The sequence below is a fragment of the Periophthalmus magnuspinnatus genome, chromosome 15 (genome assembly GCF_009829125.3).
Source record: "Periophthalmus magnuspinnatus isolate fPerMag1 chromosome 15, fPerMag1.2.pri, whole genome shotgun sequence".
In the NCBI taxonomy this organism is placed as follows: domain Eukaryota; kingdom Metazoa; phylum Chordata; class Actinopteri; order Gobiiformes; family Gobiidae; genus Periophthalmus; species Periophthalmus magnuspinnatus.
The window spans coordinates 8,227,037-8,251,237 of NC_047140.1; the positions used below are offsets into that span (position 1 = coordinate 8,227,037).

At 39.9% G+C, this 24,201-nt stretch overlaps 1 protein-coding gene across 2 annotated transcripts in view; it reads right to left on the reverse strand.

Moving 5' to 3' along the window:
- Positions 1 to 3,965: 3,965 nt before the first annotated feature.
- Positions 3,966 to 24,201, reverse strand: part of sptbn1 (spectrin, beta, non-erythrocytic 1) — a 144,999-nt gene continuing 124,763 nt past the window's right edge. For both annotated transcript variants that reach the window (XM_033979681.2, XM_033979680.2), the window contains 18 exons: positions 22,769 to 23,032; positions 21,597 to 21,821; positions 21,398 to 21,487; positions 20,464 to 20,742; positions 20,132 to 20,262; positions 19,842 to 20,046; positions 18,868 to 19,242; positions 17,945 to 18,031; positions 16,378 to 16,535; positions 15,941 to 16,079; positions 15,092 to 15,176; positions 14,321 to 14,517; positions 13,576 to 13,670; positions 12,849 to 12,903; positions 8,157 to 8,356; positions 7,639 to 7,812; positions 7,512 to 7,554; positions 3,966 to 6,358 (listed from right to left, as the gene is read on the reverse strand). In XM_033979681.2, coding sequence (XP_033835572.1) covers positions 6,140 to 6,358; positions 7,512 to 7,554; positions 7,639 to 7,812; positions 8,157 to 8,356; positions 12,849 to 12,903; positions 13,576 to 13,670; positions 14,321 to 14,517; positions 15,092 to 15,176; positions 15,941 to 16,079; positions 16,378 to 16,535; positions 17,945 to 18,031; positions 18,868 to 19,242; positions 19,842 to 20,046; positions 20,132 to 20,262; positions 20,464 to 20,742; positions 21,398 to 21,487; positions 21,597 to 21,821; positions 22,769 to 23,032 — 3,021 coding nt within the window. In that variant the 3' untranslated portion in view covers positions 3,966 to 6,139. The remainder of the gene's footprint in view (positions 6,359 to 7,511; positions 7,555 to 7,638; positions 7,813 to 8,156; positions 8,357 to 12,848; positions 12,904 to 13,575; positions 13,671 to 14,320; positions 14,518 to 15,091; positions 15,177 to 15,940; positions 16,080 to 16,377; positions 16,536 to 17,944; positions 18,032 to 18,867; positions 19,243 to 19,841; positions 20,047 to 20,131; positions 20,263 to 20,463; positions 20,743 to 21,397; positions 21,488 to 21,596; positions 21,822 to 22,768; positions 23,033 to 24,201) is intronic.

Here is a 24,201-nt window from a genome sequence, read left to right on the forward strand (position 1 = left end):
GCTCACTCATCTGCAGCAGACACGCCTCCTCCACAAAAGCTCTGAGGAAACTGGCAGAAGATTACACTGTCAGAGGAGGAGGTAGACAAATATAGTGCTCAGGTAAGAGTAACAATATAACTCAGGTAAAAGCGGGCCTGTCACGCTAATTACTATATCGACTTATTGTTCATGGACTATAAAGTAGTGGTCCAAGATATTACTCAAGTAAGAGTAAAAACAAGTATTTGGGGAAATTAATATTCAAGTAACTATTGGGACGTAACATCTGAATTAGAATTTTAAGTGAATGTAATTTGAAGGACAAAACATTAAATAATGCATAAAATATGGTATTTTCAAAAGATCCAGACAAAAATGAGACAAACTAAACCATATCTGAAGAAGCGCTGCAAGAAACACATATGTTTTTGTCACTTTGAACTACAACTTTAAACAAACTATTACTCAAGTAGGAGTACAAGTATTGTGTCTGTAAGATACTCAGTGAAGTACCATATCTTTAAAAAGTTACTTGAGTAAACGTAACTGAGTTCTACCCACCTCTGTATGCAGTTTATCTCTTTTTTAAATGTTTGGTTGATCTCACATAGTCCTGGAATCTTCTTTGCGAGTCCTCATTTTGTTTAAAAAAATAAAAATAAAAATCAATCTGCCATTTTGAATAATTCTTCCAAAAAAGTTCCAATATATTTCTTCCCAGAGGTTCTATTGTCCATCTGACTTTCACTAATCGCTTTATAATCACCTCAGTTCACAGGGAGGCAATTTGACTGGCTAATATTGCTCTAATGTGAGCTCAAATTATCTCATGTCTTGTACTCATAAATTAATATAAATTGTCAGTGTATTTGTATAATTTTGCTGTAATTTCTCTGAGGATTAGCAAACTATGATCCTATATTTCTCTTGTGGCACCTTGATAATATTTGATAACAGCCACTAAGAGACCCTCACACCTCTTCTAAGATTAAAAAAATGATAATATAACTGAGTGCTGGTTAAGTGTAGTCATTTATGCACATGTTTGACCACAATGTGAAACAGCGTGGAATAAATTATGTCATGAACTATAGTTGCATTGCATTGAAATAGTCCTATAGAAAGTAAGAGTGAGTTATTTTTGCTTATAACGCCTCAATAAATAAAACTGTGGGAAAAAAAGAGCAATAACTTAACCCTGTCTGAGCTCTGAGCAGTGGGATGCCTCTTATAACCGCGACTGGGGCAGAAGTAGATCTGAACTTGTCTACAGAACAGATCAGGCCGAGCCAAAAGGCAAAATGAGCACAAAAGTGATGGAGGTTAGTGTCGTGGAACTCTAATCTGGCCCCGCGCTAATCCTCCACCTCAACCCTCGCCATGGTAACCACAGCCCGGCCGTTTTCTGCTCAATCTCTCGTCTTTCACCGCGATCCCATTCACAAACCCGGAGCACGGAGAGGAGGCGTATGTGAGACAGTAGTACTCTACAGAAGATGGGACACACCGAGGATTACTGCCCCGCCTGATTACATCCAAATGTTATTCCAAAAAAGCGAAAGAGAGCGTCCAGTCCAGGCGCTAATCCCCGCGGATGGTTCAAGTTGCGCGGCCAGAGGAGAGTAGCATCATCCCGGCCAAGAGGCGGCGGAGGGGAGTCCTGATTCCGGAGGACAGCATCCTCCCGCCCTGTCCCCACAGCAGCAGCACACACAGACACGACACTGACCCACACAGGGGGGAGACGAGGTCGATAAGCAGCTGTCCACACGGCTGATGGACACCCCCGCGGACTGTGCCGTCTCCTCTCAGGATTTCTCGCCCGTTTTTTTTTTGTTTTTTTTTGGGCTGACAAGCGCCACGAGGCACAGAGCCGAGAGAGAAGCACTTCCGCCCGCTGGGCTTCAAAATAAAAGCACTCATGTCACAAACAGGCGCCTGTGCACATACAGTGAAGCCTCTGTCACAGCTGCACCTCTAAACATAGGATCATAACCATAAAAATATAGTCCAATGAGGTTCATCGGGTCCTTCGATGACTTATTTTAATAGATTATTTTTAGGCTATTCTTCATATATATATATATATATATATATATATATATATATATATATATATATATATATATATATATATATATATATATATATATATATATATATATATATATGATTTGTTGTTTTTCACGTTGAATGCACCTCCACCTTTAATTATTAAATATCTTATGAAGACGTTTCCCTTAGGATGCTATACAAACCCCTGAAAGTCCCAAATAAAGTGTGCTGTGCTGGATCATGACTGATTTAGATAAAGTTGCGTCAGGAGCAGAGCCAGTGCGGGAGACATGTCTCCTCTGTGATCCAGGAGCCTCCTGCTGAGGACACAGCTGTCTGCATCAGTCTGCATGTGTCTGAATCAGACACTGCAGGGCGTCTGATCCAGTGTACCACATCTGATCATCTAGGCCACCCATTACTCTGTTGTACAGTACAACTGCTCTCAATCGACTGTAGTCTTCGTCAAAACAAATGCCTGCAAACCAAACAAGCAGGTCAGCTTTATTCAGTATTTGTCTTTTTGTTTTCCCAGTTCTACATTCTTGTTATATCCTATATGAGCAGCAGCTGCAGGCCCTTTCAGACTCCGACATTTTTCGATTTATAAATAATAATCTCGTAAGCGATGGGAAGGAAGCTTTTAAAGCGGTTAGAATATTCTATATTGTATAATTTACCCGATGCTTTATTTTGAAGTGCTGATTTCTTTTCCGGTCCGATGGTAAAACGCTCGTGCTCCAGATGAGAACGCACGCGGAGGAAACACCCGTCCGCAGCTGAAGCACGTACATGAGCACGTACATGAGCACGTACAGCTGCACTGGCTTCTGGGACTTAGTGTTTGGTAATGGCTTTGCTGTCGTTTGCGAATATGAATCACTGCGGGCGCAGATACAGTAAAGACTACAGCCCCCAGCAGCGCTGTCCACGGTGCTGAAGTCAGAGATAAACTAGAGCCCGAGAGAGAGGAAACTGAAAGTAACGTCAGCTCTCCGAAGTTGTACTGCCCAGAAGAGTGTAGGGCAGAGGGAGCACTACAGACTCCTGCCTCTGTTCTTCTACAGCTGCTGAATTATGGAGGTTTATGTTGTTACCAGCATTTCTTGAAAGCCCAACTCATGTTGGGCAAAAGTTATTTAGTACCCCCTGCTGGTGGACAACCAGCCTGTTTCCATGCTGAATTCCAGTACCATACATATAACTAGATCTTATCATCTTATTAAATAAATACAAATGTGCACGGACACGTGGGTTTGCTGTTTAATCACACACTGTGCGTGTGGACTGTAATCTTGAAGTGTAATCCTCCACCATACTGTACTGTAGTTCACTCAAATTCAGGGGCTGCTTTACTTATGAAGATTTCTTTTTTTCTCTTGTGTTGCTGCCCTCTGGCGTTCTTGTATTACTTTACTGCTCATGTGTTATTTATCCATCATAAATTTGTCATAGGCAAAACAAAGTCAATTAGCCAGCCATTGGCCATGCATTGTCTAAATACTAATCTCGTGTTTTATAATAATATAGCAAAAGAAAAATTCAATTATCTTCACTCTAAAACTTTTGTCTAGTTAAGACGTTTGGCCGCTCATGCAAGCTAATTCTGGTCAGATTGCAGGTGGACACTGTCTTATATGTGTCTGAAGGGAGGAGCTAACTACACTTTAACACATGTGTTTACAGTGTCTGTTTGTTAACTAGGTCTGTTGAACTACACCGAATGTGAACTGTACACACATTTTTTTGCTATAGATCGTACCTGGATGACAGAGACATCTGTATAACAGTATATAAATTGTGTTGCATAACCAGTTGCTTACCAGTATATATTACCTGTTTATCTATACATTTCAATAATCAGATAATTTAATGACACACACACACACACACACACACACTCTAAAACACTTGACAGAAGTTTGGCGTTCGTTTTAAAAGCATTTTAATGGCTTTTTGCACATATGTAACAGAGAAGGGGAGAAGTCTACAGGTGCAGATCCAACTAGCAGTGCCCCCTGGCCCACGCCACACACAACATACCTCGGCTAAACAAACCCAAGCCCCGCCCACCCACAAGCCCACCCCGTATCGTGGCATTTCTGATTGTGCAATATGAATAAAGATCTCGTTACTAATGGTTACAGTGACAGAAGAATGCACACTATATCAATCGGAATTGCCAGAGAATGTAGCGATAAACAAAAAAATATAGAAAAGGGACCCCACAACCCTCAGTGAAGTGTTCCAGTTACTCCGAAGTGTTAACAGCTGAAGAACGCGCCCACCTCCAGCTTTCCGCATCCTCCATGTTGTTTTCCAGCCATGATTTTTTAGTTTTTTGCGATATAAAATTAAATACAAAATTAATATTCATTCAAACTAGCAAAACAGGTTTCAGTCTTATCAGCCATTAGGGCAAATTTGTACAACATGCACTTCCACTTGACATGCCTAAGTTATATTAAGCTATCGGCATCAAATCAAGATATATCCTTGCAGTGTTAAAACCTAAAAAGTAGGTGATTCGTGGTGGTATGTACAATAATCAAGCTAACATATGGCATTGACGTGTAGCATAGCGCCACTTTTGCATGATCAGGTTTAAGTAGCTGCGATAGTATTCTAAGCACATGCTAATTTCATCTGTACATAAGTCATTTTTGTCACTAACCGCTTTCCATAGAACTGTACACAGGTTATTTTGACCCATACAGGCTTCCGTATCTGAAATTTCCCATTAGAAGTAACTGAAAGGACTTCACTGCTAGGTCATAGACGGTTTGAAAATTCTTAAGCCAACAAGCAAGCGACACAACCACTTCCTTCATTTTGAACAGCTTAAAGTACGATTTTTATAACATCTTCATATTGTCGGACTAAAGTTTTATCACAAAATAACATTACGAAAGGGAAAAAATTTTAAAAATCCATAGTGGGAAGGATAGTTAACACAATTGAAATGATCGGATGCAATATCAGACATTCTCACTGTCAGACCTAGTTATTCCTTCATTAAAATAGCCGTGTAGATTACGCTAGGCTAAAAAAATTAAGCTTATTACCGCGGGTGTGTTAGTAATAGTAGCAATAGTGAAATTAAAACACAGGTTCATTTTAAACAGTTTGTTATACACAAGTTATACATTACAGTTTCAAAGCACGGCAGGGTAATGCTCCCAATTACACGCTCGTCTTCATCGGTTACCATGGCAACTTGTCCTTCAAATATCAGTGCATAATCATGGTTACATCCCACGCAACTTTTATACAATTTTCATTTTTGAATCAAATTTTAAGATGTAATTTGTGGAGTTTTACCCTGTCGCGGTCTCCCCATTACATAGGGATACACTCATCTTGCAAAGACAAGGCCTCGCAAAAAAAGGAGAAAGAATTGGACCCTAGATTAGCTTAGACAAAATAATAATAATAATAACATAAAATAAAAAAATATGGAAATTACAAAAAAAAAAAAAAAAAAAATCTAGAGAATTTTTTGGGGAAGCGTAAACACAAACCCACAGAAGGCAGTAGTAGAATTAGGCGGGATGATGGCGACGAACGAAGCAAAAATAACACAAGCTGGAATATCGAGTGGACAATTTGGGAACTCCTCAATACACTGTTGTTCAATGGCAAACTGGAATTTTTGGATTTTAAGAGCAGCTGCCTAAAGCATTTGCAAATTCAAAATTCCTTAGAGATGTTTTTTAATCTTTCCCTGTTCCGTATATATTACAAAAACAAGATGGCGGAGTGTTTTGTGGCGCTCTAAACCAGCCGGTCGGTTGTTAGGCACAAATTTGAGACTTTTGGCTGGGAGCTCGCATGCTAGTCACGTTATGAGGATGGGGAAGGTAAAGAAAAATTCAGGAATTAGCTGTTTGAGAATTTTAGTTTGACATTTTAACAAGTTCAGATTTAGTGCTATGCTAGGTGCTAGTACTGTTGTGATTACAATGCCCGGTGCTACACGTTGACTCCACCTTGTATCGGATCAGTAAGACTTTTCAACCCAAACAGCACCGAAGGGAGGAGGAGAGAGGGATGAGGAGAGAGAGAGAGAGGAGGGAAGGAAAGATAGATTTAGGAAGAGCGTCTATTTCTTCTTGCTGAAAAGACTGAAGCGTTTCTCCTTGTCACCCTTCTCTCGCTTGCCCGGGCTGGACTCTGCGGTGGTGGTTGTTGTGGTGACGGAGGCGGGCAGCGTCTGAGCGCGTGCAGTTGGGGCGGGCGTGCTGTGGCTGCTGGGTGTTACGTCGCCCTTGTCGCCCGACACAGCGGTTGAGATGGCGGAGATCCAGGTGTTCATCTCCTCCTGTGCAGCAAGAAGATAAAGGTCAAAAGGTGCAGTGAAATAACATGCAACATAAAGTTTAAGTGTTTTCAATCAAATCAAAACACAGTCTATTCAGAAAGTGAACAGGCAAGTGTACAGTCAGTCCTTTCGTAAAAGCGCGTGGATTGGAGCTATGAGTTAAAATTTTAGGGGAATTATTTAAAGCCTTAAGTTAATAAAAATCATTAAACTGAGTGAAAAATCATGTGACAACAGAAAAACATTTCAGTTCCTTGTGTAATGGATTGAGACATAACTGACATTGTTGACATTCCAAGTGTCTACTATGGGCCCCTATTAGGAGCCTGAACAATTATGCTAAATATGACCCAGGCACAGTTCACACTTAGTGCAGTTCAAGAGACCAAGCTAACAAACAGAAACTGTAAACAAATAGGTGTGTTAATTTCAGTGTTGTTAGCTCCTCCATTAAATATAAGGCAGTATCCACCAGCGATCTGACCAGAACTGAAGAAGCGGCTTGGATGAGCAGAGAAACGTCTTCACTCAGTTGACAGAATAACATTTTTCTTTTGTTATGGATCATACCTGGGCGACTGGGGGATTACACAGACATACACTATTATCGTATTGTGAACAGTATCAGTGATTTGTTTTTTTGTTCTGGGATGTGTCAATGGGGCAAGAGTCAACCAACTATTTCAACTCTATGATATGTCTATATGAACCACTATGCTCTCCTTGTAAAACGCCAGAGACTTGTAGAGAAAGGTGCTTGATAAACTCTTACCTCAAACTTCATCTATTATGATAACACTTCAAACATCTGGTGTAAAACAGGCCTTTTTGCTTTAATTATAATTAGCTAAAAGCGTTCTGTTCTTTGAAAAAACACAGGATTGTGTAGTCTCTGACAGGTATTGGAATTGGAATTAGATTTGCTATTAATATTCTGTTAATACTAGGACGCTGTTCACATGTTTAAACACACACTGAACATGAGGTACGAGACTGAAATAAATGACCGATCCTCTAAACTCAAATAAGCCTCTCCTAGAATTAAAAAGGAGAGAGTGGAGAGAGTTCAAGTTGGAGGTTGAGTCTTACTCTAGCCAAAAAATAAAAAATACATTGACAGTGAAATCTGCTTTTAAAAGTACTTTTGACTTACATCATCTTTGGCTTGGAAGAGATATTCATTTCCATCAGTGATTCTGTAACACACAGCAGACAACAGTTAAAAGAGACTCTAGTTTAGATATGTATACACACATGGGGTTTGTGTTAGCTGCACTGACTTGAGCTTAAAGACGTGCTTCTTCTTCTTGTAGTCTGTGGCCACCTCACACACAGCGTCCTTCAGGCTCACTGGGATCTCACTGTGGTACGGGATGCCTTGGCTTGCGCTCTTCTGGTCCTTGTAGAAGCCCATTTCCTGCTGGTTTATCACACAGTACACATTGTGCCACGACCTGAAAAATGTGCAAAAAAATAAGTCAGTAATTACAAAAAACAGGTGTTTTTCAAATACTTTTAATTTAGATTTATTCATATGATTTATGCAGCTTGATTGGCCCAAACTAAATATCAGCCTCTGCTGGAGATTTAAGGCTGACGGCTGATGCATTATTGTGTATAAGTGCATACATCAGCCCAATATATCAGCCAAACGGAAATGATATATTGCGTTAAGAAAAATGTTATTCATCTGAAAAAAAGAAAAACATTTTCTTATTTACAAACACTACAGTAACCAAAACAGTAGAACTCCCATTGTTGTGGTTTGAAAATATGAGACAAATGCTGATGCTCTGACCTGCTTGAAGCCTTCTTGTTATGCCCCTCCCACTCATGCTTGCGGTGCAGTACGCCCTCCAGCTGGGAGGTGGGGCTGTCTGTTTTGGTGTGGGGCAGGGTGGCGGCCTGGCTGGACTTGCCCTTGCGTGTGGCCCCAGGAGACCCTGCAGGACTGGGCTCTGACACACCGTTCACTACCTCGCCTCCGTCCACTCCGTCCTGGAACAGCAAAATCACGTCAGCTCAACAAGAATTCAAAAGTTCACCCAAAATGCAGTTGTAATTTTATCAAAGCTGAGATTTTGTGCAAAGCGAAAACCACCAAAACCTGCCAATGAATAATTTGGGTATTCATGTAGATTAATATTCAGCCGCCCAATTTTAACCTTCCGTATTATTCATCCAGTATTTAAACATTTCAAAAGCAGCAGTTTGTTCATTTAAAAACCAACTAGCTCAGTGCCTATTAGCATCACCAGCCTCTTCACATGTTTAGATGTCATTTAAAAGCTATTTAAAGATCCCATACTACGCAACATTTCCTCTTGTGAGCTTTAAGCTATCAAAAATATACCTGGAGTTGTGTACTCCAGATAGTTTTTTGATGAGGAAACATTTGTAACATCAGAAAATAGCGTAATATGGGCCCTTTAACAGTCCATTTCACACAGCATTTATTAAAACGCTTAACACATGCACAGTCAAAGCACCACAGCATACCACGCAGAATGGAGAAAAGAATTTAAAAAGCCCAAACAATTATCATGAAATTGTTTGGAAATTTTAAAAAAGTTGTTGTAATTGGTGAGAAATATATATGCGATAGGCCAACTCATTATTGTCCAAACCCACTGCAAACGGATGCGTATTACCCCAGGACCGAGCTCGTCAACAGCAGGACCGAGGACGGGGAGGGTGGGCAAGTCCTGGAACCTTAACAATACCAACTGGAGTCTCTGTGGAACACTAGGGCGCTACTACACCAAAGCTAAACTTGGCTAACCAAATTATTTCTCTTGGATTATCATACATAGTACAAGTCTCCTCGTAGCAGCGTTCTCTGTTCAACGCTGCTCTACTTTCAAACAGATACTTTTCTCACAGCCTACGCCTCGTCCTATTGGTCAGCTCCTTTCAGGCTCTGGATTCAGCCAGTCACAGAGATAGTTGTAGTTGCCTCTTGAAGACAGTATAAAGCTACTTTGTCATGATCCTCTACAATATTTCCTTAACTTAATCCTCCCTTTCTTGGTTAAGTCCTATTTTAGACATTTTAGCCACAGTTGTGACCAAGAATAGTTTAATTATAGACTATACAGACAGGCCTGTCATGATAATTACTATATCAACTTATTGTTCAATATATAATAGATGGAACAATATCTTTTTGAGGTCAATGTTTATTGTGGATCTTTGTACTACTGGGATTATATATTGGCTATATAAGATTTAAGCCGCAGAAGGTTGAATGAATAATTTCTATGACTCGTTACAGACGCAAACTAAGAACTAAAGCGTTTAATTTTGCTATTTTTTTAAGTGGCATAAATAATGTTCAATGTTATTGTTTATCGTTGCCATGTATCGCACTTCAAACTTATCATGACAGGCCTATATACAGAACTGTTGGGACTCAAAGTTAAAGGTTCTCTTTAGGTGGTACTTTGTGAGAAAAGTTTGAGAAGCGTTAACCTAGATCATGATTTTAATCTGAATTTCTGCAGCATATCACTCACTCCAACTATGAAGGCCAAACAACGTTATATTGGAACTTTGAAAATGACCCTGGATGAAGATGAATGAACGTCAGGGATGGAGGGCTCTGATTGGAGGATAGGGTTTATTGGGAATGTGTTAGTCTGGGAATGACATGCAACAGGACATGAGGTCATTATGAAATACAATGAACATGACACAGAACCATAATACAAAATCATATGATCAACACATAAGACATACAGTAATGATCAGTAATGTAGTGACCACACACACATACACTCAAATGTACGGACAGGAAAAGCGGAAGAGGGCTGGAATGTTTACCAGACTAACTTTCAAAGAACACAGATTATGCATCCTTGTGGTGTTAATTCTCTTTTAAACATGATTTTCGGGACTCTGGGATAAGTATTTTGCAATTTCTAACTTAAAATAGAGTCTCTTTTTGAAAACATATTATATATAAATATATTATTTATAAACTACACCTTTGTTTCCAATGATGCAATTGAGTGCTGGTGTTCTCTCTGCTGTCAGCAACGGGGAATGAACAATAAGAAAGTAAAATGCTGCCGTGAATGCTATGCTAATAGAGCTATGCTAATAGAGCCATGCTTTTGTTGTGAACATTTGACCATAGAACGAGTACAGTGATGGTTTATGGGTTTAAAAACTGGGTGGGTGAAGTCTGGAGTTTTATCTATGATGCAACAAAACAGGAAAAATGCAAACTGAGCATTTTTGAGAACTCAGAGAAAATGACGCCGGACTAATGGATGAGTGAAACAAAATGAAACAAAAATACAACTCCAGGTATGTTTCTGATGAAGAGACAACATAAGTATGGTTAAAAGGTTAAATAATAATATGTGTTCTTTGACTTCAACTTTTATCAGAACATATGTGAAAATAAGAAAAAAAAAAATATTTTTTTAAGTATTTATAAACTGCAATTTCGGAATTTGAGTTCCATTGTAAACCTGTTACACCATTACATACAACAAGTACTGGACAATCTCTGGAGTATCAAAGTGAGAATGTGAAATTTCTAGATGGGTCAAATGAAAAAAGTTCAGTAATTGACTGTAAATAGTATGAATTAAAAGTACAGTATGTAGCTTTTTGGGGATGGCACATCACCTGCATGATTCCATAGAAATAGAAAGTTAAAAACATACTTTGGAACAGTCTCATAGATAAGTTTTATGCCACACTGTGGAAGATTGTAGCCAAAAGGGCAACTTTTCTATGGAAACAAGAAGGCAGAGGCCAGGCCAAGTAAGAGTCAGGTTTGTGGAGATGCAAGCCCGCTCACAGTAAAGAAGCATGTGTTTCTGTATTTTTCAGTGCAATAAAATGATGAAAAAAAACATCTATTTTCTTCTAAAAAAGTTACATACTGTAACTTTAACAAATAATTCCTAAGTAAAATGAAGTATGGAATGGTTTGAATGAATTTTGGAATGACGTTAAATTTTGGAATGACGTTAAAATGAATTCCCACAATGAATAGCAGCCTATATAATTTAACAGAACTAGTTTGATCACAGCTTCACTTTATTTTAAGACTACTTTAAGACATTTAAAATTCTACATTCAAATTTAAATACACTACACCTACGCACATTTGTCATTTTTGATTATTTCTACACTTTTTTATATATGATTTTGAAGTAGATACTTGTATAATTGCCTATCTTTAGAACGGTCTACATAATAATTTAAATTTTAAGAGTTCATATTCCACAGAGTGAGTTTGTAAATTATAACGTAAACTAGGAGGAAGATGAGGAGCTGTGGGGAGATGATGATGGGGGTGTTGTGCTGAAGGACAAGAGGAGGAAGAAGGAGGAAGAGGGAGGAAGAGGGAGGGGAAAAGTAAAGTAAAGAATGAATGTGGTCCACTGGATACACTACAGGGTCTCCTACAATAACCACATGTTACCTTTGTGGAATATACAAGTCTATTGGTCCATATGGTTTGACAAGATGAAGCATTATATTCATAGAAAATCAATATTAACCAGCACCTGTTTTAGTCTTAGGTTGGGTTCATGGTCTAGGATCTCTATGAAGGACAGGGACATTTTTTAAAGGTTCATTATACAACTTTTCTGGGTGTACAGTGATGTTGCCATAGTAACTACTTGCCTGACCATTTGTGGAGTGTCTCAAGAGAATGTGAAATTTCTAGATGGGTCAAATGGAAACGAAAAAGCTTCAAAATTTACTATAAAGCTTATGAATTTAAATGGTACAGTATGTAACTTTTTGGAGGTGGCACGTCACCTGCATGATTCTGTGGAAATAGAAAGTTAAAACCATACTTAGAAACATTCTTCTTTTCTAATGATGTCTACAATTTTCTTTGGAAATTAGAATTGGTTTTACGAATTTCAACCACAGACTAGCTTTACATTTTGCAGCATAATCATTTACACGTAAAGCACTAAGCTTTTTAAAACTACACCTGAACTTTAAGCCATGTCATTTACTGTGATAATGACATAATGCAATGGAGATGAGCAGGTGGCAGGCCCTCCATCAGAAAAGTTACATAGTGTGTCTTTAACAGCCAAACAGAAAATTCACAAATTCACTATATATTAATCTAGTAGTGTAATGTTGTTCCATCTGCTAAAAATCTCATGTTTGTAATATTTATTTTATATCATTGTTAGGTCACAGAGAACATTTTGACCTTTGTGCCAGTTTTTCTTTCATGTTAATAGGCTCAGTAATTACAGAGATATTAACCATGAACCAGGTCAACACATCTGTAATCAGCAAACAGCAAAAATTCTGCCCTGCCTCCAGTATCCATCACGTGAACCCAACCTAGAGTAATGTCTTCAAGTCCACAATAGTTTGATGGTATGTGTGTGTATAATGTATTGTTTGGTTGCCGTGGTGACGGGTGTCATGGGGCAGCCCTACGGCCCTGTAGGGTGGTGCTGTACTGCTGGTAGGCGGGAGAGCGATAGGTACTAACCCTGGGAGACTCCTGGTCAGAGGGCAGGCCGTTCTGAGCTGCTGCTTCTCCCTCCCTGCAACGCAACACACAGACACACACACACAGATTCATCTTGTGTTTATTTAGCAAAGTTTAGGCCAAAAATAAAATGTCCACACAAAAGTGATTTTACACAATCAGTTGAAAGTCACTGGAACTTAATATATTTCCAGTGTGCTCCATATTACCTCTTTTTATTAACATGTTTCACACTGTTGAACTAGAGATAGGCAAATTATCTAAAGATGTAGTGAATGTTGTTGAAGATTTGGGTTATTTGAATATTAAGTATATCTTCATTGCTGAAAAAAATTGAAAAAGGTTAAAAAAAAAAAAAAAAACTTAGCAAAAAGCTTGTAAACTTTAACATAAAGGTTTGAAGTGATATTATTGCATTTTGTGGGCAATTTCACATTGGCCTGATAATTTAACCTCAACAAAAACATAACTTAAAACATTTGTGTTGTTTTGACATAATACCTTCTGAGTATTGTTTTACACAAGATAATCCATAAATGAGTCCATCTGTGGAATATCCTGATTAATTAAAACATGCATTTTAATGTTAAAAGTGATTATACAACAAGTAGAACCCAGTCAGCTAGAAACAGTGACATAAACACAAATATATTCTTTTGGATTTTGACGAATGTTTGTTGTGTAATTACTTCAGAGCCTACAGGAGTGTGTATTGTTATAGACTGACCGTGCAGCAGCTTCAGTGGGCGAGGCCTCAGTGACCGGGGGCTGTCTGTTCCTCTCCTCCTCCTCCTGCCTTCTCCGCACTTCCAACAACTCCATCTGCGCACACACACAGGTTAGGTTTGCATGTGTTATGGGGAAAGTACACTGATTTACATTCATTTCCTGGAGACTGAGCCCGACCTTAACCACAGTCACCTAAACCCCAACCATAAAGGGCCCATATTACGCTATTGTCTGATCTATGTTATAATGTTTCTCATAAAAAGAGACATTGTAACATACAAAAACATAATCAGAGTTGTGCTTTGCTTCATTTACAAAACGAAACACACAAACCCTGCATATTTAGAGTTCTTCTCTCAAACAGAAAACACTCTGTTTCACCTTCACCTTGATGTCATGTGGTAATACAGGAAGTGCTCCACTGTGTTTTTAAGCTCCGTGCAATTTCACTAGATATTGGCAATTCTAGGCTGATAATTTCAGCCTAGAATTGCCAATATCTACTCAACAAAAAGTTAAAAGGAGGTGGAACAAGGTGGAACAGAACCTTTTGAGCTTTGAAGATACAGAAAGACTAATAATGCAGGATTACTCAAATGTGTGAGGATGAAACAAAACACAACTCCAAATATGTTTTTGATGAGGTAACAGCATTTTAACATGGCATAAGTCTCACAAGAGTAAATTTTGCGTAATATAGGATCTTTAAAGGGCCGGCATTTCATCCATGTGTTTCAGGTTACCGTGGTGAGCCTCTCCAGTGCTGCAAAGCGCTCCTCCCAGGTGGCTGCAGACTTCTCGAAGGCCTCGTGTCTCTTGATGAGTTTCTCCACCTCGTCCACACTCTGTCCAATCTCACGGCTGGACAGGTACGGCTCCTGTCCCAGCAACCAGGCCTCTGCAACCCCCGCGTCCCTGGAAAACTGGTGCACCTCCAGCACTGAGGAGGCAGGGCATCCGGGTTAGAGACCACAATACAGTAACAGTAGTAGATAAAGTAGTAATTGTAGCAGTAATAATAGTGGTGTAATAAACAGAGTTAATATGATTGACTGAGATTCAGGAGCAGAACCACGCCTCAACATCCTCCTCCGGATCCTCCTCCGGATCCTCCTCCAGCTCCTCTCCAGTGAACCACAGCTCACCTCAACCACACCTCTAACTACCCTATTTATACAAACCTATCCCGGCAACACTCTCTCTCCACTCTCTCGAACCTCCCTCAGAGGAGAGCCCAAAGACCTCACCATCTACAGAGTGAGCGGTCCTGAATTGGCAGGGCTATTCACCTGAGACAGGGCCCCCATCCTGAGTCTCTGCTCAGCCTCCACATCCATTAATATCAACAATAAATATCTTTATCATACACCATTGTTGTGGTATGGTCCTTGCTGGTGAACAATAGTAGTAGCAGCAGCAGTAGTAACTCACTTGGTTATTCTGTGCTAGGATTGTCCAAAAAAGTAATAGGCATAGTAAGTGTAGTACATGTAGAGTAGATTAATAGTTCTTACCTAGTCTGAGCCACTCCCATCTGTCCTCCCACTTGTCAATCATGTCTTTCCTCTTGTCTGTCAACTGTAGCAACTTTTCTTTAATCTGAGGAGAAAAATACAAGTCTTACAGTCACAATCAAAATGTATTAGAATGGAAGAAGAAGAATGATCATATTTCAAAATACTGGGATACACATAATATGAAATAAACACACAGATTTATGTAGTATATGCTTAACTATGTAACTTTTCTGGAGGAGGGCTTATCTACTTGTTTCCATGGAGATGTGCTTTGCTTGGAATATTTCACAGTAAGATATCAAATATATCCATCTGCATGGAGACACGCAAGTGAGACCAAATTACAGGCCAGATCTGTGGAAATGGGGAGCCCAATCGCTGTATAAATGCATGTTGTTCAAGGAATTTTTGAAATATGAAATGAAAATGAAAAATCAGGTAGATAAGATTCTGTCATACTGTGGAACATTCTAGGCAAAGCAATAACCTCTCCATGGAGACGAGCTGGTGATGGACCTGCCTCACCAGTATAGTTACACAGTGCACCTTTAAATTCAATTAAGCACATAATCTGGAGTAAAGTTCAATGTCAACATAATGTCAACACAGTATATTAAGCATAATATTCCTGTTTGTAAAGCTGTGAAACTTTATATTGTTTGATGGTTTTTATTCTCGGGGAGGAATTAAAACTGCACACACGCTACATATATTTGGGAGTAAATTGTGATAAACACCAGAGCTAAACCTGGCCCAAAGTAGGACTAGAACATGGCCAAATAAGATCTACATCCAGATTAAACCAGCATTAAATGTATACTGAGCAAACCGAAGTCTTAGTGCTACCTCTTCTGAAGCGTAGTGTTTGCGGGCCAGCAGAGCCTTGCCCAGCTCGATACAGGCTGTAAAGCTGTCGTTGCGAGCATCGATCTCTGCCTTGATGCCCTGGTGGTTGTTCATGAGCAGCTCTACGGACGACACATCCCTGAAAGACACATCAGGTTATCTTAGCAGCATCTCACAGACAAAATCAACCTTCTCCCATCTCATGCCTCTCAACCAATCGACAGTCAGGGTCATCACTTTTTCATGTTATGGATGCCATTTTGAGGACTTGTGACCATGCAAAAGCTTGTTAAGCCCTAATTTTTTATCTCTCTGAAATCCTTGGATTTCATACAGGTTTATGTGAACATATGTGACAGTGCATTTTAAGTTCAACAACCCTGCTTAGCTTCCATGATATGATGAGATTTGGCATCTTCAGGTGGTATGGCCTGTACCTGGGCTTCTCCTGTGCCTCAATCAGGCGGATGACGTCCTCCATCCACAGCATGAGGTCTCGGACCATGCTGAAGAAGCGGAACTTATCCCCAGTGTCCAGCAGTTTGACCCGACGGCCCTCCACCGCCTCCAGCAGGTTCTTCCAGGCCTCCAGCACCTGGGAGCACACACATATACAATCATATTACACACTAAAATCAACATGAAATACATCGCAAAGGACACAAATGTTAAGCCCCCAAATGTTTAGATTATTTATCCCTGTATAAATGTGGTTCTCTAAAACAAAGGCACCCACAGTGAAGGTCTGGCTCTGTGTAGCATGAGTTGCATACACATTCATTACATTTGAAGAGTAAGAATGGAGCAAATGTACAATGTGCAGGACATTTTCATTCTCTTTACCAACAGCTGATAGAATTGCTATTGTTTATGGAACTGCACTTAAAGCTCTATATGTAACATTTTACATAGAAGCCAGGCTGGGCAGCAGACATACGTAAGACATTTATCTAATGCCCTACAAGCAGCAGAAGCGATTACAGCTTATGCTAACGCTAACAAGCTGCTATATTTATAGCAAACTGCTACGACATCAGAAATCCTTCATATACTTCTCCAGGTAACCCATTTAAATTCATGTGTTAGCATGTACACTTTGAATATACTTATACAGGGGCAAGTCTCTCATGCAGAACCAGTGGTATTTTAAAGCAGGGACAGGGAGGTCAGCAAAAATCCACTGAGTGCATGTGCCTAGTCCAGTGGATGTTTGCACATCAGCAGTCTGTGTGCCAGCGCTGCATGAGACGACTAAAATGTTACATTTTAGTCAGGCCTTATTCAGTCTAAGACTGCAGCCACAAGGATGCAAAGCCAGGGTCTAAGAGTCTCACCTCTCCCTTTCTCCTCTGGAGGACCGCAGACAACATACATACATAAATACATACAGGGAATGGTCAAAACACACGTCAACAACACTGCAGCTCATGTCTCTAAACCTTAACAACAACATAACGAACTTTACCCCTCTTATTCAGTGAGTTAAATTGCCCTGAGAGCATGGAGACAACCACAGTGGAACAAGCTTTACCTTCACTTTACTCTGGCATATTATGCATTCCAATAATTGAAACTAGCATCAGTGAAAAGACTGATGCCATGATCAATTATTGTACTTGTGTCATGTATTTTGACCATGCCCTGTATGCTCGCTCCTGTATGCTCGCTCCTGTATGCTCGCTCCTGTATGCTCGCTCCTGTATGCTCGCTCCTGTATGCTCGCTCCTGTATGCTCGCTCCTGTATGCTCGCTCCTGTATGCTCGCTCCTGTATGCTTATCCTCATACCCTGTTTTCACTCGGGGTTGACAGTTTGAGTGTTGCCGGTAGATTGCATCAGCATTATTTGGAAACACCCTACATTTAAAGTGTGGTTCTGCAGAGGCAGTGCAGCATGCGTCACCATTAACACAGAAATCAGATGTCATGCATCAGCTGAGGACCTACTGTTTGTCCCATAGGGTCTACAGCTCTTACATGAAGCACATTTTAAAGCAGGTCTCACCTCTCCTTCTCTCTTCTGGATGTCATCCGCTTTGTCCCCGGCATACGCAGACTGCAGACGGACCGCATCCTCCTGCAGCTGTCGCACCTGTATCAAACACATAATGTATTGAATCAATATTAGCATAAACATATCACATTATATAAAGGCTGAACGAGTTGTGATTCTGATTAAATACGTGATTTTTGTTTACGATAATAGGATTCTGTTCAAAGTTCACATTTTAAATGCATCCTGGAGAAATGACAAAAAAATATTGCAATATGAAGTGACAAATAAATACAAGAATCATCTATGTTATAATGTAGGCGGAGTTCAGGTATTTAGTTCCACTTTAAAAGGTCCATATTATGTCATTTTCCGATTTTTGTTTCCTCATCAAACACACATCTTGAGATGTGTTTTGTTTCATTCACACCTGTTTAAACACACACTTCATACACTTAGAATCATTTGGATAATTTCAGTCCTGGAATTGCCAATCTCTACTGAACTAAAGGTAAAAGGAGCTTTTAACTTGAAAACTCCCACTACATGACATCACAAGGTAGAACAAAACATTTTGAGCCTTGGACATGTAGACAGTCTATTAATAAAGGATTACTCAAAAATGTGTGAATGAAACAAAATACAACTCCAGGTATGTTTTTGATGAAGTATCAATATTATAACATGTCTTAAAGCTCACATGAGTCCATTTTGCATAATGAAGGCTCTTTAAAAATTTCAGCCTTTGTGATTTGCTCATTTTGCAATTTCGATTTAACTGATTCCTCTTTATCTTTATTTATACAGGGGAACCCAATGAGAGCACAGACTCTAGTTTTTCATGAGTGCCCTGTTTAAAATGCAATAAACACACACATAATATCTTCCAGATCCCTCCACATTACATCTCACTGAAACCTCCTCCAGAGACCTACCTGTGTGCCGAGCGCCTGGATGTCATGTTCAAATGTGGTGTGCATCCTCTGAAGGGTCTCCACGGTGTTTTGGTCTCGGCCCAGCTCCTCGGGCAGCTTCTTGTGCTTGTCCAGGATGCGGTTGAGGATCTCCTTGGCATCGTGGTAGAACTTGTGCAGCTCGTAGGAGGCGGCCAGGATCTGAGTACGTGTGTCGATGAGCTCCAGCAGGTCGGCCCAGGCCTCATTCAGCCCGTCCTTCCACTCCGCGATGGTGGCCGCGTCACCGTGCCCCGCGTTGATCAGCTCGTCTGCCAGTCTGTTCACGGCATCCACGCGCTCCTGTCCGATGTTGCCGGTGTCACGAGCGAACTCACGGAAGCGCTCTTGTAGCATCTGGGAGAGGAAAGTGGGAACAAAAGTTTTTGTGGAGAGCCACATTGTCAACAAAATACATGACCTCAATGAATACTCTACCTTATTTTTCATTTTAAAAACAAAGATTATTTATTTAAATGTTTTATTATTTATTTATGCTTCATTTTAAATGTAAAGGCCTTTTAATTATTTGCCCATGCCCATGTTAATTTTAAACACCATTTGTATTTGTTATTTATGTATTAAATTTTTTATCTGTCCATGCCATTTAACTATTTCACTATAATACATAATGTTGTATTATATTTGGACATGACCAAAAACGAACAGAAGGGAGATAAATCTGAACATTTAAAATATTTCATATGTTAAAACACAATTTCAGTTTACCCGTACCCCTATTCTATTTATATCGCATAACTTTCATTTTCAATACATTTGGTAACTATTTTATCCTATACATGTTTATTTAAATATTAGTTGGTAGAGAGGAGATTTTTTGGTTCATAATTAAAATAAATAACAACAAACACAGATGACTGGATGCTCATACAATTCTAAAAGGCAGTAGAAGTTAAAGTAATAAGATCCATCCTGTTGTACATGAGTGCACTCACAGTGACATGCTCATAGTCCTGTCCCAGCTCATGTGACCCGGCGACCACCTCCCTCTCTGCGATCCATTGTTCCAGGTCATCCACCTCTCTGTTGAGCTGGAACAGTCGGAAGCGCTCGTCCAGTTTGCCCCTGCGCTCCTCTGACAGGTCCTTGAGCCCTGCGTACAGCTTATCCACCTGGGACTGACGCATCCCGATACGCTCGCTGGAACACAAAGAACAATGGTGATGTATATGCAGTACTATAATCCTCACATGTTACTCTTTCTACTGGCTCAGGTAATACTGACCTGTCTGGGTGTCCAGCAGCCACCAGCCCCCTACTGGTGGAGGACAGCTGGTGCACAGTGTCTGCATAGTCCTCCACAGCCTGCTCCAGGATCTGGTGCTTCTTCAGCATCGCCACAGAGCTCTGCTCATCCTGGAATACACAAAGGGAATGTACCTTTACATTTGAACTATGAATTTAGATGATTTAAAAAGGAACAGCCTGATCTAAAATTTTAAGATGCCAAAATTCATTAAAACAAGTATTGGGATATTATAGTTTGTTGTTAGTTTTTTTTTTTTTTATCCGTGTCACAAAATAAGTGCATGAGATGTAACTGGGACAGAACAGCACCTTGGCCTTCTCCTCAGACATCATGTAGAGTTCCTGCTCGCTCATCCATGCTTCAGCCTCTGCTGCGTCAAAGTAGTACTGCTGTGCCTCGTGTGCCTCGCTCAGCCTCTGGTGCCTGTTCTCTGTCTCCTGGCGGATCTGAGCCCACAGGGCCTGCAGCTCGGACAGCCTCTGCCTGATGGCATCTGCTGTGGGGGAGCTCTGCCTCAGCACGTTCTGGCTGCGCTCAAAGATGTCGTCGTAACGCGGCTGGTGGCCCTGGATCTCCTTCTGCAGAGTCTGGAGATACAGGATTTTACATGTGAATGTGACATTTAGAACATTTATACTGCTGTGGAACTCTGGCAGGTTAGATTCAGAAAATGTATCTTCTTTATATAATTAGAGTTAAAGATCATTTGTCTTTTTTCTAAATATTTTAAGATCAATTTTCAAAAACTGTGACGATGTAAGATGTGCATTCTAATTTAACATGAAATTTTGTTACTTAATTGTTTTGCTTGAAATAAAATGAATAACTATTTTGAACAGCAGTGTTGTTGTATAAATAAGTCAAATGTGTATCTACCTCTTTGGTGGTTACAACAGACGTCATGTCTAAATAATGTTTCACTTTTAGCACGTTCAACAATAAACATGTGTTTTTATGTTTTATCAAAGACATTTAAATAGAGTCAAACAATAAACGAGTTGGCTGGCTCAAATAACATGGCGCCGTCTCCAGAACACTGCTGCGATCTGTTTATCTGTGCTTCTCTGGGGGCTAGAGCTGAGGTTATGTCTAAATAATATTTCACTATTAACACATCCAACACCAAACACTGCCAACAAGGAAAGAGTGCTCAAATCAATATATGAATTGTGAATTTTTTTTAACTTGACTAGATATTATTATTATGTTTATGTGTGCGTAACAGGGACATATAGTGAGTACCTGGTTCTTCTTGATGAGCAGCTGAACAGTCTGTAGGTTGTGTCCATGGTCAGTAGAAGTGGCCAGTGGCATCCTCTCTTCCACCCACAACTGTAAAAAATGCATGAATGTTTATTAGGCTATGTGTTGAAACTACACAAACACATTTTGACATTATAGAAGTATTTATAGAAATGTAATATGTAAAGGTGTGACTCACAATCTCATCCTCCACATCTCTGTTGAACTGGTGGATTTCTCTGGAAGCCATGAGCATGTCTCTCCTCTTCTGCAGTGGGGCCTGGAGAGTGTGAAACCTCCTCTCCACACTGACCCTCTGACCGTCCACCTCCTCGGAGCCCTTTCCCTCCTGACTCAGGGCCTGGGACTGTGACTGCAGCTCCTCCACCTCCTTCTGCCGCACCTCCACCTGGCTCTCCAGCATCTAAAATCACACACAAGCAGGTTTAGACAGGAGGCGTGTCGTAAGGAGTAGTGTTGTCACAATACAACATTTCTAACTCGATTTTATACTAAGGAACAGACGTGATACTCAATACTGGTTCCGATACCATGATGATAGTAAAAAACTCTTTAGGAAATAGAATGTGATTTTCAACATTAAATGGTAGTACTTTCTTTTATATTCCCATATGGCCTTATATCTGTGTAATCCCTCAGTCATCCAAGTAGGTTCCATAATGGTCCATGGGTGTGTACTGGTCTATGTGTATTATAATTTTTTTTTTTTTTTTTATATAGCTCAACATCATTCTACAGTTATTCATGAAAAGTTCATTTCTGATATTGTACGAGTAGCTAGTGGAGTTTTTTGAGGACAGGGGTGACGTAAAACAGTCCACATGTTTTAATCATTAACACATATGTGTATTGGCCCAGTACAGATATATTGTGAAAGCAGCTCTTAGTATCAAAATGAGGCCGCTGTGCTGTCTGCATCCAATTATAAAGCAGTTTTATCCTCAGCAAACCAATAAGTAATGCTACTGCGCTTTTTACATGCTAGTTGTTAGCAGTGGTGTGATGGCAAAACTACACTTAATGTAAAAAGTGCTTATAAACTCGTTGCGGTGAATAATTAGGATGTTAGGACTGTGTTTGAGTGAGGAATATGTTTGCTAACTGTTTAAAATTAAGTAGTTGTGTTTTTCACGTTTAAAGACTGCAAAATCTGGTGCCTTTAACGTTTGGTGGAACAAAATACCTCCAGTAAACTTTGCCTATAGTCAATAACAGTTTTTAAGGCAATGGCAGTACTTCGCTTATTGCAAAGAATAGTTCATTCAAATGCAGCTATGGTACATCCACCTAAATCAAAGCCAACCAATTAAACCCATACGCCCCCCAGTGGACATGTTTGACCCTGCTCACCTGCTGTTTCTTGAGCAGGATGTTGACTGAGGTGAGGTCTTTGCCATAGTCGTCGGACATGAGCTGACCATCCAGGTTCTCCAACCACTTGTCCAGGTCGGCGCAGCTCTGGGTGAACAGCTCAGCCTTGTTGGCGTCAAACAGGCACTTGGCTTTGGTCTGTGTGGTGCCCTCCAGGTCGCCCCACATGCCCTTCAGAGACGACAGCTTCTCCTTCACCATGGCCTCTGTCTCAGGCTTCTCTGCCATCAGCGCCTGCCCGTCCTGAAACACACAAGGGCATTGTTGTAGTTTTGGTGTACATCACAACATTGTGTAGCAGTGACAGGAGAAATGAGAATGTGAAAGTGTTTATATACAGACATGTTTGGATCAATATAAGGGGATAATGGACTTCAGTTCAACTTTTGTGGATCACAATTATATTTGTAATACACAGGACAGTGGTTACCTAAATTAGTGGTTTGCTAACCCAAACCTCCTTGTGAAAGCCTGATCTCATCACATCTCAAACCCCAAGCAGGGCTGGTAGTGGTTAGTACTTGGATGAGAGACCGCTGTAAATACCAGGTGCCACAGTGGGGCCACAGTGCCACTTAGGCAAAACATTTCACCCACATTGGCTAGAATGAAAGTGGTGTGAGTGTTGGTGGTGGTCACCTACAACAGTATCTTACCACAACTGACTGGAGTGAATGAATAATGCAAAAAACTGTAAAGTGACTGTCTGGAAAAGCAATATATAAAAATAATGCATTATTATTGATACTAACCCCCATTTTACCTGAGGAGAGATTTGTGACATTAACATCTTTCTCCTCCTTGAGATTACTTTCTTTTAAGAAAAAAATAAACTGGAAAACAAAATGTTTTTGAACAAATATCTTAAAATATTTAATACAGACCAAATGTATTAACCTTAACCAGGTTAATCTCATTGAGATATCTTTTGGGAGGGTGACCAAGGTGAATTGTGATTTTAATTCTACAATCTCAAACCTATTGCACAAAATAAACATAAGAAGTCCACATGTGTTGAGCTTTCTACCATGTTATGTTATAAAAGTTTTTTTATTTATTTAACCTTTATTTTGACAGGCAAAACATTAAGAACAAATTCTTATTTACAATGATGGCCTGGGCCAGAGCAGCCAAGGGAAGGGGAAGGGGAGTTAACACAATTAGACTCATATCATTTCATTAAAATATAAAACAAACATTTACATCTGTCACGAAAAATCTCCTTTCGTATCATTAGTAAAACATTTACACATGTCTTTAAAAATTACCTTCAGTTTACATTTAAAAGCAGAAAGAGAAATGAAGGAGTCCAGTTTAAGTGAGCTTTGAGCCAAATTCCAATCATTAGCAGTGGTGCATGGAAATGACATGAGGCCAAGAGAAGACCTAGACTTAGGAACTTTCAGTTTGAT